The sequence below is a fragment of the Vulpes vulpes genome, chromosome 9, assembly GCF_048418805.1.
Source record: "Vulpes vulpes isolate BD-2025 chromosome 9, VulVul3, whole genome shotgun sequence".
Taxonomy (NCBI): Eukaryota; Metazoa; Chordata; class Mammalia; order Carnivora; family Canidae; genus Vulpes; species Vulpes vulpes.
Window position 1 is genome coordinate 7,693,192 of NC_132788.1, and position 12,714 is coordinate 7,705,905.

Genomic DNA, 12,714 nt, shown 5'->3' on the forward strand with positions numbered 1-12,714 from the left:
GATGAGGTGGCTCACTTGGAGGAAGTGAGGTATGTGGGACTGCAGTGAGCAGCGGAGGCCTAGGCTCTGAGAAGCCAAGGAAGGACGAGGAAGGTAGACGGGTTGGTGGGACACAGGGAGCATCAAACATGGGCCATGGCACAGAGGGCCTTCAAAGCCAGGAGGCGCTGGGATTTGACGGAGCAATCTAGTCGCTTGCAAAGGCTGGTCTGAGATTAGCAAAATGAGAAAGAGGTGTTCCACAAAGCTCAACCAAGTCTTTTTGTCATTTTGGTGCTAAAATGTTTTCATTTGAAAATTGTGATGACAGTAGATGATAACTAGCTTTTTAAGACAATATCCTTGTTTGGCAAAACTAAAACCTAGCCATCCTATATCCTGTCCTGGAATATTTATGGAAACCTTACTGCTCCCTAAAACTTGTTTCAGGAGACGGCAGGTCTTTGAGTGACAGGTGAAAGCAGGGTTTGGGGAAACTCAGTCTGGCAGAGGAGTTTAGCACAGGCAGTGAACAGGAACAGCGCCCCCCTGGCTCACTGGACCATGGAAACCAAAATCAATTGAGCCAGCCCTGAGAAGCAGTCATGGTAAAATCCAAGGGTCAGCTGCATGGGTTCCCTTTCCCCAATGCAGGTTTTACTAACGTCAAAGGATTCCACATCTCTTATGTAGCTGTTTGGCTCACATTCGAGTGACGTGGGGTGTGACATGGGGGCAGGGTGAGGATGTGCAGAGTGTCCTGTGAATAGAAAGGGGGAGAATCCAAGCACTTCCTAAGCATTAAGTACAATTACCCGAAAGAGCCGTGGAGGAGCCGAATCCGTCATCGAGGCCACTAACCTGAAAGCCTTACATCTCAGAGGAACAGGGGGTGCCGGCCACTGCTCCACTTGACCCCCAGAAGTTTCTGATATATCATCCCATAAGCGTGACAGTCCTCTGCCTCCCTTCTCTGCCCCCTGGAAATGCTAGGGACTTAAGTCTGAGTCATCTGGGCACACTCTCAACTCCAGCTGTGATGTGAGTTATCTACTCTTCCCAGACAGCCCAGCAACAACTAACATAGAACCTCTGTCTTGTGCAAATCATTTCCATGAGAAGCAAGACTAGGCTCTGATCGGAATTCACAGAGGGAGCAGAGACCGGGGATCCCATCGTGGTACACAAATCATTCCCATTTTGTCATGTGGGTAGGGGACAGCAGCTGATATTAGCTCACCCCACAGGGAACCTCTGTGAAAGGCAGGTGGGGGTGGCACAGATCTGGTGCTTTGCCCACCTGTCCACATTAGCAAGCCTGGTCTCCAACAAGCCTCAACATTTCCGTTCCCAGGGCAGCATACTGGGGGTCTCTGCCTTCCCCTGGAGAGCCTCCTCTGCCAGGCTCCCCTCAGGGATATAGGCTCCCTGGTCTGAGGACACAGAGGTGAACACAGAAGTGCTCAGGATGCCTTAGAAGCACTGCCAGCCCCCTGGGGTGCTGAAGCTTCCTGTCTCTTCACACCTGTCCAGGCAGCTCCACCTTGAGAAAGTCCTCATTACACCCTGTTCTAAACCTTGGATGCCTTGGCAAGGAATCAAACACCCAACCCTTCTATTCAAAGGGAGAGGAAACCTCTCTGATTTATAATGTGCATTTAATTCTCTTACATAAGCACACCTCTCTTCTAGGTCCCTCTCCCAGATCATAACCACCATCTTCTTTTAAAAAGAGCAATATGTACAGAGATGCTCAGAGGCCTTGAAATGCCTGTTAGAAACAAGCACTGTGCAGGGGGTGGAGATACAGAGATGAATATGATACTGTCCTTACCCTTCAGAAGTCAGTCTTAGAGATGGAAACAGGGAAGAAAATGGAAAATGACAAAGCAATGAGATAATGGGATCAGGACAGGTGACGGGGTGGGGGAGCCTGGGTGGCTCAGTGGTTGAGCATCTGCCTTTGGCTCAGGGAGTGATTGAGTCCTGTGTCAGGCTCCCCAGAGGGAGCCTGCTTCTCCCTCTGCCCGTGTCTCTGCCTCTCTGTGTCTCTCATGAATAAATAAATAAAATCTTAAAAAAAAAAAAAAAAAGACAAGTGGCAGGTATAAATCAAGTGCTAGGGGAGCCCTAAGTGCGGGGTGGGGGGGGCTGGCTGATGCAAACCTCTCTGCAGCAGGACTGCAGGTTCAATCTTTAGGTTCTGGGAAACCTTCTGCAAGCAGCAAGCAGCAGCAGGCAAGTGAGAAGCTTCCAGAAGCAGGGTAGAGGCCAAGTTCTGCTGAGGATCTGGACTGGCCATTCTGAGCAAGAGCAGAAGCATCAGCTCTAGGTTCCCTCAGTGGCCATGGTGTGGGCGGGCTCCCAGGGGCACTGGAAGGCGCCACATGGTGAAGGTCACACGAGGACCATCTCTGGGGTACCCGGCCTGGTAGGGGGACACACTTCTGTCTGTTTCTGGCTACCTTTTGCTCCCTCTAGTCACTCCAACCAGAGTTTCTTTTTATAACATTCACTTCGGGGTTGTTCCAAATGCTTGAACCCACTCAAGCTGCCTTCACTGATCCAAACTTTATCAGTCACAGAATATACCCGTCCCAGTCTGCCTTGTGTGTCTCGTTCTCAGTGGGCTCAGAACTCAAGAGGAGAGAGTAGTGCAACAGGGTACATGCCATATTGTGGCAACAGGGGGGATATTCCTTGGCCCTCAGCTCTTCCTCACCTGCCGTGCCCTTGCCTGGCACCACTGTGTGAGTTAGGGTTTCCCTTCCCAAGCCAGCCTTCTTTCACAAATCCCATCCCATCTAACAAACCATTCCTTCAGCCTGCTCCGTGTCAACGGGCTATGCCCTTGCTTTTATCTTCCTGGAGTTTCCTCTAAGTACACAGAATTCTTCTCAAGTTCACGATGCAACTGGAAGGTAGGAAGTTCGTCTTCCATTGCCTCAGGCTCCTTCCTAGGACTATGAGCAGTACTTGTAACACAACAGGAACTTAAGAAATATCTGTCCAGTGAGGGTCCGAGATCATGTCTGAGTCTGTATTTTAACAACTTCCAGAATAATACTACCTGTATTCCTTCTAATTTTTGAAAATTATGAGTAAATGACGATGTGACACGCCTAAAGGAAGGATGAGCACATGAAGAGTTTGGGGTTTTAATAACAAGCTGCTCGGCACAGTTACTCTGACCCTTAATGACATATGTTAGCTTTTATGCACATGTTAACAAGCCACAAATAGCGCTTAGCTCCCACAGGGGCTATAATTAGTGTTCCTTATACACAACTAGGTCAAGTTTTCAGGTCTGTCTCTTGCTCATGCCTTGGGATGTATTAAGTATGGACTGTTTTCCCTGATTCCATAGGAAATTAGAGTGCCATCGATCCATCTCTCTTGTTCCCTGAGGAATGACCAGGGCTCCCTGTGCTCCCAGGTTCTCCCTGAAGCCTGAGGCTGCAGCTCCTTCTGCCCAGCTGCTCCCCTCTCCTCCACAGAGGCCGTGCTAGATGGCCTCTGGGTGCCCATTCGTTCAAAGGACCACAGGTTCTTGGCTGGCGATTTATTTATAAATGAGCTGGATACATCTGAATGAAAACTGCTGATATAATGAGTATGAAACTGGTAACTGGGAAAAGTAGGGGAAAACCTGACAGGCTGATATTCTTCAAACCTAATTCTAGAACTCTCTCTATGCCTGAAATAATGCACATTTATCAATGCTTAAACAGAAGCCCTGAACTTCTAGTGGAAGCCTTCCTGTACTGTTTACTACTCCCCTAAAGAGAAGTATTGCGATTCATATGACAGTAAGATTACGTCGTAGAGCTACTCTGTGCTCTTTAGTCTCTCTCTCGCTCTTTTTAAAATATTTTATTTATTTGAGAGAGAGTGAGAGAGCACAAATGGAGGGAGGGACAAGGTGGGGGGTGGGAGGAGAGACACTCAGGCAGATTCCCTGCTGAGCGTGGAGCCTGACACAGAGCTTGATTTCATGACCCTGAGATCATGACCTGGGTTGACCAAGAGTTGGATGCTTAACCAACTGAACCACTCTGGCACCTCTGTGCTCTTTAGTCTTAATTCAATTGGATTTCTTTATAATCATTCACATCAGGCCAACCCAAGGCTATTTATTATACACAGGAGGTAAGAGCCTTGGGCTAGTGAATTTCAAATGTTCTCTGAGGATCTGAAAATGCAACGATAATTCTTAGCACCATTTTAAAAAGGATGGGTATCTTTATGGATTCTAATGAGAGGAAAGAAGGACCTCACTTTGGGGCAGGAAGTTGCTCTCTGGTCTCAGCTTCAGCAAGGGGTTAGCAAAAATGCTTTCAACTATCTCTCTCCAGCCATTTTAAATTTTGGGACTCTTGGGGCACCTGGGTGGCTCAGTTGGTTAAGCATCTGACTCCTGATTTTGGCTCAGGTCATGATCTTAGGGTCCTGAGATCAAGCCCCAGGTTGGGCACTGCACTGAACGTGGAGGCTGCTTGAGATTCTCTCCCTCCCTCTGTACCTCCCCCAACTCCCTTTCTGTCCCTGGAGTCTGCTTCTCCTCTTTCTGCCCATCCTATTGCTTGTGCTCTCTCTGTATCTCTCTCTCCCAAAGAATAAAGAACCTTAAAAAAAAAAAAATATCATCAGTTTGTCAAGGCTTACCAAAGCCCCTTCCTCTCTTGGATCTGTGATTTTCTCCTGCCCCACAGCCTCTCTTTCAGGTCAGGTCCTTGTCATTTCTCTGGTGGACTGTGCAATTCCTCTTTTGTTCCCTTTCAGTTTACTCTACATACCATAGGCATCAGCTCTTGCCACAACACAGTTCTGATCATGTCACTTTCATAGTTAAAATCATTACATGGCTCCCCTAGTTCATTCCTGCAGACTTGAGGGCCTAGCCTCTGCCTCCTTCCCTAGCTATTCCCCTCACTGCATCTACACCATATAATCTGGAACAATCTGCCATTGCCCAAATGTGCTATCTCTTGATCCTCCCATGCCTGCACCACCAGTTTGCTTGAAATGCTTTCCCTTGCCTTCGGGGCCTGGCTAGCCCCTAAACCTTTTAAAAGCCCTAGAGTACACACTGTCTCTGCTGGGAAATCCTCCCTGATCCCCCGAGACTGTGCTGGTTCTCTCCAACATACTCACCACACTCTTAATTTTCTGTGTGGTCTACTGGCTCCTTCAGCTCACTATAAACCTAAGAACCTGGACTGAGTCTCATTCCTTCATTCCTTATTCCTTCATCTCTAGCACCTTGCATATACAAGGTACCCAGTAAATGCTTTCAGGAGACATGTGGAATGAAGGACTCTATGACTAAGACAATAGAGACCAATTCTACGAATATGTCTGACCATCGGGTAAGTAACTTACTCTTGTGCTTCAGTGGTGATGTAAATAACAAGACCAAGGAAGAGCCAGATAGGATGAACAGCCCATTCTTTTTACCTTGCACCAAATATCACACTACAAAAACTAAACAGTAGAGAGTCAGAATGCTCATTTCTTACTAACAACTGTGTTGGAGAGGAGGAAAAAAAGAATTCTTAACTATAACTTTAAACATGTGATTCAACAAAACATATTGCTACATACAACAGCAGGGGCAGGGTGGGGAGAGAAATGCCACACAGCCTCCTTTGGGCTGGCATTGGCCATGAGCAGTCTCGCCCTATGAGCCAGCATCTCTGCAGGCGGGCTGGGGGTGAGACCCAACTGTGCAGAGGCTGCTAGCTCACAGAGGTGGGAAATGAGAGCCACTGCTCTTCTTGCTTCTGGCTAATTAAAGCTACCTGACTGTAACTAGGGTAAGGGAACTGGTGCTAAACGGATTCATTCCTCTACTTCTGGCCTCCAATTGGATCTGCTCAACATGGTACTAATCAAAGGAATAATTTACTTAATTGCATGAAACCACCCCCAGAGCTAACTTAGCACAATGGTTCTCCATTACCTCACCTCCCTGGTGCAGTGATGATGAGCTACTAACAGCGGCCTGGGTAACAGAGCTGAATTTCATGTGAGCGGGGGTCAGCGAGCTATGGACCACAGGCCAAATCCAGCCTTCTATCTGCTCTTGTGCAGCCCATGGGGTGAGGATGGTTTTTACATTTTTAAATGATTGAAAAATAACCAAAAGAAGCATACTATTCTGTGAAATGAAAATTACATCAAATTCGAATCCCAGTGTCCTTAAAGTTTTATTGGCACACAGCCTGCCCATTGTCCATCTGTAGTTACTCTCACATCACAACAACAGAGTTGAGACAGAGGCCATATGGCCCACAAAGCCTAAAATATTTACTATCTGGCCCTTTATAGAAAGTCTGCTGACCCCTGACTTAATGACTGGGATAGCCCAAGGACATCCAGAATGGCATTCCACAGCTGCTTGGGTCCCAAAGTATTTAAAAGTTATTTCACCAACAAGTTCATCTTTACAACCAAGTCCACTCAAAGAATATGCCTGATGTTTGAACTTCAAAATCGTGCCAGGAAGGCATCATAGAAGATATAGCTGAGAATTTCGTAAAGGCTCCTTTAGTTTGGAGGAATCACCTAAGATGGAAATATAGGGATCCCTGGGTGGCGCAGCAGTTTAGCGCCTGCCTTTGGCCCAGGGCGCGATCCTGGAGACCCAGGATCGAATCCCACGTCGGGCTCCTGGTGCATGGAGCCTGCTTCTCCCTCTGCCTGTGTCTCTGCCTCTCTCTCTCTCACTGTGTGCCTATCATAAATAAAAAAAAAAAAAAAAAAAAAAAGGAAATATAAACTCTCCTTCACTACAACTTCCTCTCAGTTCAGAAAATCAAAGGCTTAGTGGAAGCCATGCACATCCCTGCCAACCTGATGGGGGAACCCAGTTTCTTGCAGGTCATTATGGTGGTTTCTCACAGAAGTCCACCCACAGAGTGGTTGCTCTCTAAGTGCTAGCTCCTGACTGGGGAATGTGGAGGGAAAGCCCTGGAAAGCTGTAGGTGTAGCTTCCTGAAGATAATCAATATTCCCTGAGATGTCCGACTCTCAGGGAATATTGATTCTACTGACCAAGCTGCTACCCATCTTTCTTTAAGGTAACCACTAAGACACAGGACTCTAAAATAAGCTTGAGGCCTTGTCAGATCACAGGCAGTGTTATCTTCCTCTCTAGAGAGGAAGATGCCCGGGAGCAGACTTTGTGTCAGCATAAACAGAAGTGTCAGGCAGGCCCAAGTCATGGAGCAAGAACCAGAGCATGGAGGAAGGGCTTCTCACAGTCCCTCTTCCCCACAACTCAAGATTTGCATAATCATGTTCCTTCTACTACAAACACAAAGATATCTGGTTCCCTTTACAGGCAGGCATCTCTTTTCAAGAAACAGGGGTGACATACACGATAACAAAGAAAATGAAACCAGAATCTGTGTCAGAGTCTAGAATTAACATGGCAGCAGGAAATGTGAAGATGGGAAGAAGCCACCTGGAAGGAATACTATTCCAACTGTTCCAACCAAAAAGTACAAAGAATGCACTCGGCATCTGCATTTGCTTTTTGGGCAGTGAAACAAAGGAGTGTCATTTCCCTGAGCTAGAACCTCTGTACAATGAGGTTTGACCTCTAGGTAGAATAGACATGTGATGTGAAGCAGAAGATCAGGCTTTAAGGCAGTACTTCCCATTCTGTCCCACACCACAGTATGTAGAGAATGTGCTCATATTTGATAGCACACTAGGGCAAGCAGGCAAAACATCAGCAGGTGGTCCCCTGGGGAACCAGAGCTAGTCAGGTGGCCGGGAGGGCTGAGGGCACACCATCTGATGTGAGTGAGGCAGCTCCAGCCTAACGGGTTGACTGCAATCACCCAATGGCCAAGGAGCTCTGTATTCCTGTAGTTATGGCCTCCAAATCAGTCCGACCCTGACTCAACAAACAGGCACTACCCTTGTATCCCCACCTCACTCATTCTGAAGATCATCGTGGTGAACTGATTTCTTGGAAAAGTAAAACTTCTGGTTTAGCGGATTTATTCTATATCCAAGGGCACACGGTGTGACATGGAAGGCGTCCCCTCTCACAGAGCCTCTCTCATGGAGGCTGGTATAAAAGGGCCTATTTTTTCAGGAACACCACCAAAAATGTGGACATGGTGAAATGAGGCAAACAAAGCATCAGAGAGAAACTCCAAACAGCAGGCTGTGCCAAAAGCACCAAGGAAAAATGGATTTTTGCGAGGGCAAATGCAGGCAGCAGGCCCAGGGGGAACAAATGCGGTAACTCCTGAATGGGGCCATTTAGCTGATTTATAAAGGATCTCACCAGTGTCCCTTGCTGAGGGAGATTGATGTGCTCCTCCTTCTAAAGCTGTGGTCCATACAACTTGTTTTCTGGGGAACCAAGGAATCAACTCCAAGGATGTACATCCATTATTTTCAAACCTTAATTAACTGGAACCTAATTAGGACTTTTGAGGGCTCTCCCCCCACCCTCACTCTGAAGGAAAACTTTTCTCTCTTAAGTCAGCATGGTGTAAATGGAGGAAAATTGAACAAAGAGTTCGCTATCTGGATTTCTTGCATATAAGCAACTCATTTAACCTTTGCAGGGCATCAGCTTTCCAATGTGTAAATTGTGAGAGACAATGAGATGTAGATACCTAAGGTTATTTTCAGTAATAAAATTCTGATTCTAAGATAAGCCAACAGATCAGTATCAATTAATAATCTGTGATCATTCTTCTACCTTGACTGCCATAGCCCTCCTACTGTAAAGTTGACATCACCTAACAGTGATCTTCTATAGTTTTATAGTTAGAGAGCATTTCTTATATTTGGTCCAATCAAACACTGTAACAATCTGATAGGGTAAGATCTCTGAGATGTTATAACAAGCCTTCTCATTTGATGTGCTTGAAGCAGTAGTTAGTAAGTTATCATAGGAACCGGCTACAGAGGGGAATCAGAGCCATCTGGGTGGCTCAGTCTGTTAAGCATCTGACTTTTAGTTTTGGCTCAGGTCATGATCTCAGGATTTTGGGATTGAGCCCCTTGTTGGGCTCTGGTTAGCATGGAGTCTACTTGAGATTCTCTCTCTCCTTCTTCCTTTGCCTCCCCACCCCCGCTTGCACGTGTGTATAAATAAATAAACACATACATACATATATACATACATACAATCTTTAAAAAAAATAGAGGGGAATCATATACGAGAGATTTTTATATATAGCTAATCATTTACCTTAATTTATATAAACGTAAATTCATTTTTAAAAATGTAAAGCTTTTAAAGAGAGGACAATTAGATTTTTACATTTTTTCTGAATAAATTATATTCATAATTCATTATCTATAATTTATAGTTTCTCCTTAGTTTTAGAGAGAGAGAGAGAGAGAAAGGGAGAGAGAACTAGAGTGAACAGAAGAAGGGGTTCCATCTCACAATCCTGAGATCATGACCAGAGCCCAAAATCAGAGTCGGATGCTTAACTGCTTGAGCCACCCAGGTGCCCCTATAGTTTTTGTTTCTTTAAAAGAGAGGGAGAACTCAGACATCTGTACAGCCGTCTGAGTACAGAATTCTTCCTGAATTTTATGATTTTCCCCCTCTTCTTTTATAGTTGTTACACCCAAACAGAATTTTTACAGATTCATTCTTATTGAATCTTTTCAAGCAATTTTAGTTTTCAGAGATGACAGCTTCCTTTTTTATGCTCTTATTTGACCCGTGTACCTTCTTTGACTCAGCTAAACTGAATGATTATCTGATACACACAACTGCCCTGGTGGGAGCAGAGGTAGGTGGGAGCGGGAGGTAGCCTACGCAGCACGCCACCCACACTGGTCACTGTGTCCTGTGCAAGGAAGGACAAGCACTGGCTGAGGTGATCACAAGGCATCCAGGTAAAGAGTTCAAGAAGGCAGGAGGGGAAGCTTGTCAAGAACTTAGGAAGGAGGGCAGGGCAGGAGAGACAGATTTTGGTCACCTCAGCATCTAGTAAGTAGTAACAATCCTAAGAGGAGAGGAATTCATTCAGGAAGGGAGTGTGGATAGAGACAAAAAAGAGGGTGGGGTAGACTCCAGGGAACGTGAACACTCATGGGGGACAGCGGAGGAAGAGGCATCTGCAAAGGGACCAGCAGGACATTGCTGGAGATGTATGGGGAGAAGCAGAGAACCAGGAGCTGAGCTTCCAATGGCCAAGCGCAGAACAAAGGTCCAGGAAGCAAGAACTGAGAAGCATCCTTGGATCTGATAAGAGGGCAGTCACTGCTGAGTAAGAACTGGGGTGTTCACGCCCCACAAAGGACTTCACTGAAGGAAGCAAAGGAGATGTCCTATCATCCCCTGTACCTTTTGGTCCCTTTTCTACTGGCCTTGCTGTCTTCTTCAGCAGCCGCTCTTGGGCTGCAGGGGCCCAGGCCAGGGAAGCAGGAGCATGAGAGCTCCAGATGACGCCCTGAGCCCCGCAAGCACAGGTGGAAGGACTAGCCACTTGCCCCAGTTACTGCTTATTCCCAGGCCTAGGGCAGCAAGCGTTTGCAGTGCCTGCTGAGAAGCATTACTGATGTTTATCACAAAAGCTAGGATGCAATGAAATCTTCAACTAGAAAGTTTTAAAACAAAGGTTTTGAGATCCCTCCAAGCTGGAAGGCTCCGACAAAGACGCTCTGTGAGGTTACTCTCTCTTGCCAGTGGTCTCCATCAGCCAGGCCTGCTGCTCAACTCATTTTTCAATGCCCAGAGACTTCCCAACACAAACAGTGACCAGGCAGGGAGAGCAGGTTCTCGGGGGTTTGGGTAAGAAATAGAAATGAGAATTTCTGCACGATTTGGAACACAGGTCCTACTCTATAACATACTGACAACTAATGAGGAAAGGATTCCTAGGTCTTAAGAGCTGCTGCACATGGAAACGGACATGGAGATGTGACCAAGTTTGAGTGACAGCTACCTATGTCCCAGAGGGCCGCTGGCATAGCTGGGATACTGAAGAGCAAATGGTGCCATTGTGGACCATCATTTTCCTTAGCAGTCAACATTCTCCAATTTCCTCAGTTCTCTGCTTCTTCAAATACGAGTCCAGAATTTATAAACATAGGACTCTTTTTTGAAGGTAAGGAATAAAAAGAAATACTTTTTTTTTAAGCCTCATGATCAGATACTGGTCAACTACCTATAAACTTCCATGTTTTCTCCCTCCATTCAGAGGGATGTGAGGTAGAAACTGAGGTAAGACTCAGTCTGGCCAGGAAAGACGAGCTGGCAGTTCTGGTCACAAGGCCACCCACACAGACACCACCCTTTTGTCTTGGGTCCTGTCAGTGGGCCTCGTGTGCCTGTGAAGTTCAGAGGATGGATGGCAGTTAGTCTCTGTCTGCCTCAGAGAATGCTGTTTTAGTGCTGTGACTGGGGAAAGAAGAAGGGAAGATCCCAAGACTGCCATGTTGAACCTCATGCATTCTGGGTTCAAGCATAAATCAAATCTGTTGGTTGCACCCAAAAAAAGAAGTGACTGACTTGATCCAGACGTAGTGCGCCGTCCACAAACCGTTGTTTGCGTAACTCCTTTGCAATTTTGTGGAGATTCAAGACAGCCCGGTGTACCTCCTCACTGGTGTGCTCGGGGGAGATGGGGGGCAGCTCCTCCTCAGGGATTTTCTCGGTTGGGCTTTCAATCATGCTCTGTGCATGCTCGTAGCTCAGTTTTGTACAGGAGCGAATGATGGTCCGACCAAACCATTCACCAAGGATCTGCAAAGACAGATTATGAGGGAATTAAGAGGAGGATTTTTTTTCCAGGCCTTTCTTTCATGCAACCATTCATCCATACCATTCTACAGAGATTGACCAAGCACTGACTCTGTGCTCAGAACGGTGGTAGGTTCCAGCTAGGCATGAAGACTGATCAGATGTGGCAGCTGCTGCCCTCAGGGGGCTCAGATTCTGAGGGATGGATTTAACAGGCATGGAGGTCGACAGAAGGTCTCCAAGCACACAGGTGGCACAGGCAAGGCACAGCAGGAGGGAAACTCAAGGTGAAGGGCCTGCTGGAATGCCTTTTCATTACCTTGAGTGAGTAGTCATCAGTAGCAAAATTGGAAGAAAGAGAAGGGACAGAGGGTAGATGCCAAAGGTGTGACACGTGGGGAATCTGTGGAGTTGGTAATGGGTCAGATGTGGGGTGAGGGAGAAAGTGGGGTCACTGGCAGAAACAGAGAACACAGATGAGAGAGGCAGGATGGAGGCAGAGAGAGAACAGTAATTCCAACTTAGTCTATTTGGGCCAGTTCTGTAAAGACAAAGGTCCAGAGCAGGGTTTCTCAGCCTCAGCAGTACTGTGTGGACTCATTCTTTGTTGTGGGGCCTAGCCTGTGTCCTGTAAAACGTTTGGTGATAATCCCTGGACTCCACCTGATAGATGCCAGTAGCCCCTCCCACAAAGCCAAGCTGACAACCAAAAATGTCACCAGACATTGCCAGACATCCCCTGGGGGAAACCTGGCCCAATCTGAGGCCCACTGGGCTCAAAACATACACCCGAGGTGAGTGGTGCTGTTTGCTGTGGTGGGATAACTGCTGATTTGTATTTTTTATCCTTTAAATTTCCCTATATCTTCTATAATGAGCATTTATTGCTGTTAAAACAGAAACAACACAAATATTAAAATATTTTTGGGACTCCTGTGTCTGAGGTGCAGGGAAGAGGTCCAGATGGTGGGCTCTGTAGCAGGCAGCTGGGGTGTGGGCCT

At 46.7% G+C, this 12,714-nt stretch overlaps 1 protein-coding gene across 5 annotated transcripts in view; it reads right to left on the reverse strand.

The window, feature by feature from the left end:
- The window catches only part of DIS3L2 (DIS3 like 3'-5' exoribonuclease 2), a 339,592-nt gene that overhangs the window by 61,738 nt on the left and 265,140 nt on the right, over nt 1-12,714 (reverse strand). For all 5 annotated transcript variants that reach the window (XM_072719168.1, XM_072719171.1, XM_072719169.1 and 2 more), the window contains one exon: nt 11,483-11,716. In XM_072719168.1, the coding sequence (XP_072575269.1) occupies nt 11,483-11,716 (234 nt within the window). The remainder of the gene's footprint in view (nt 1-11,482; nt 11,717-12,714) is intronic.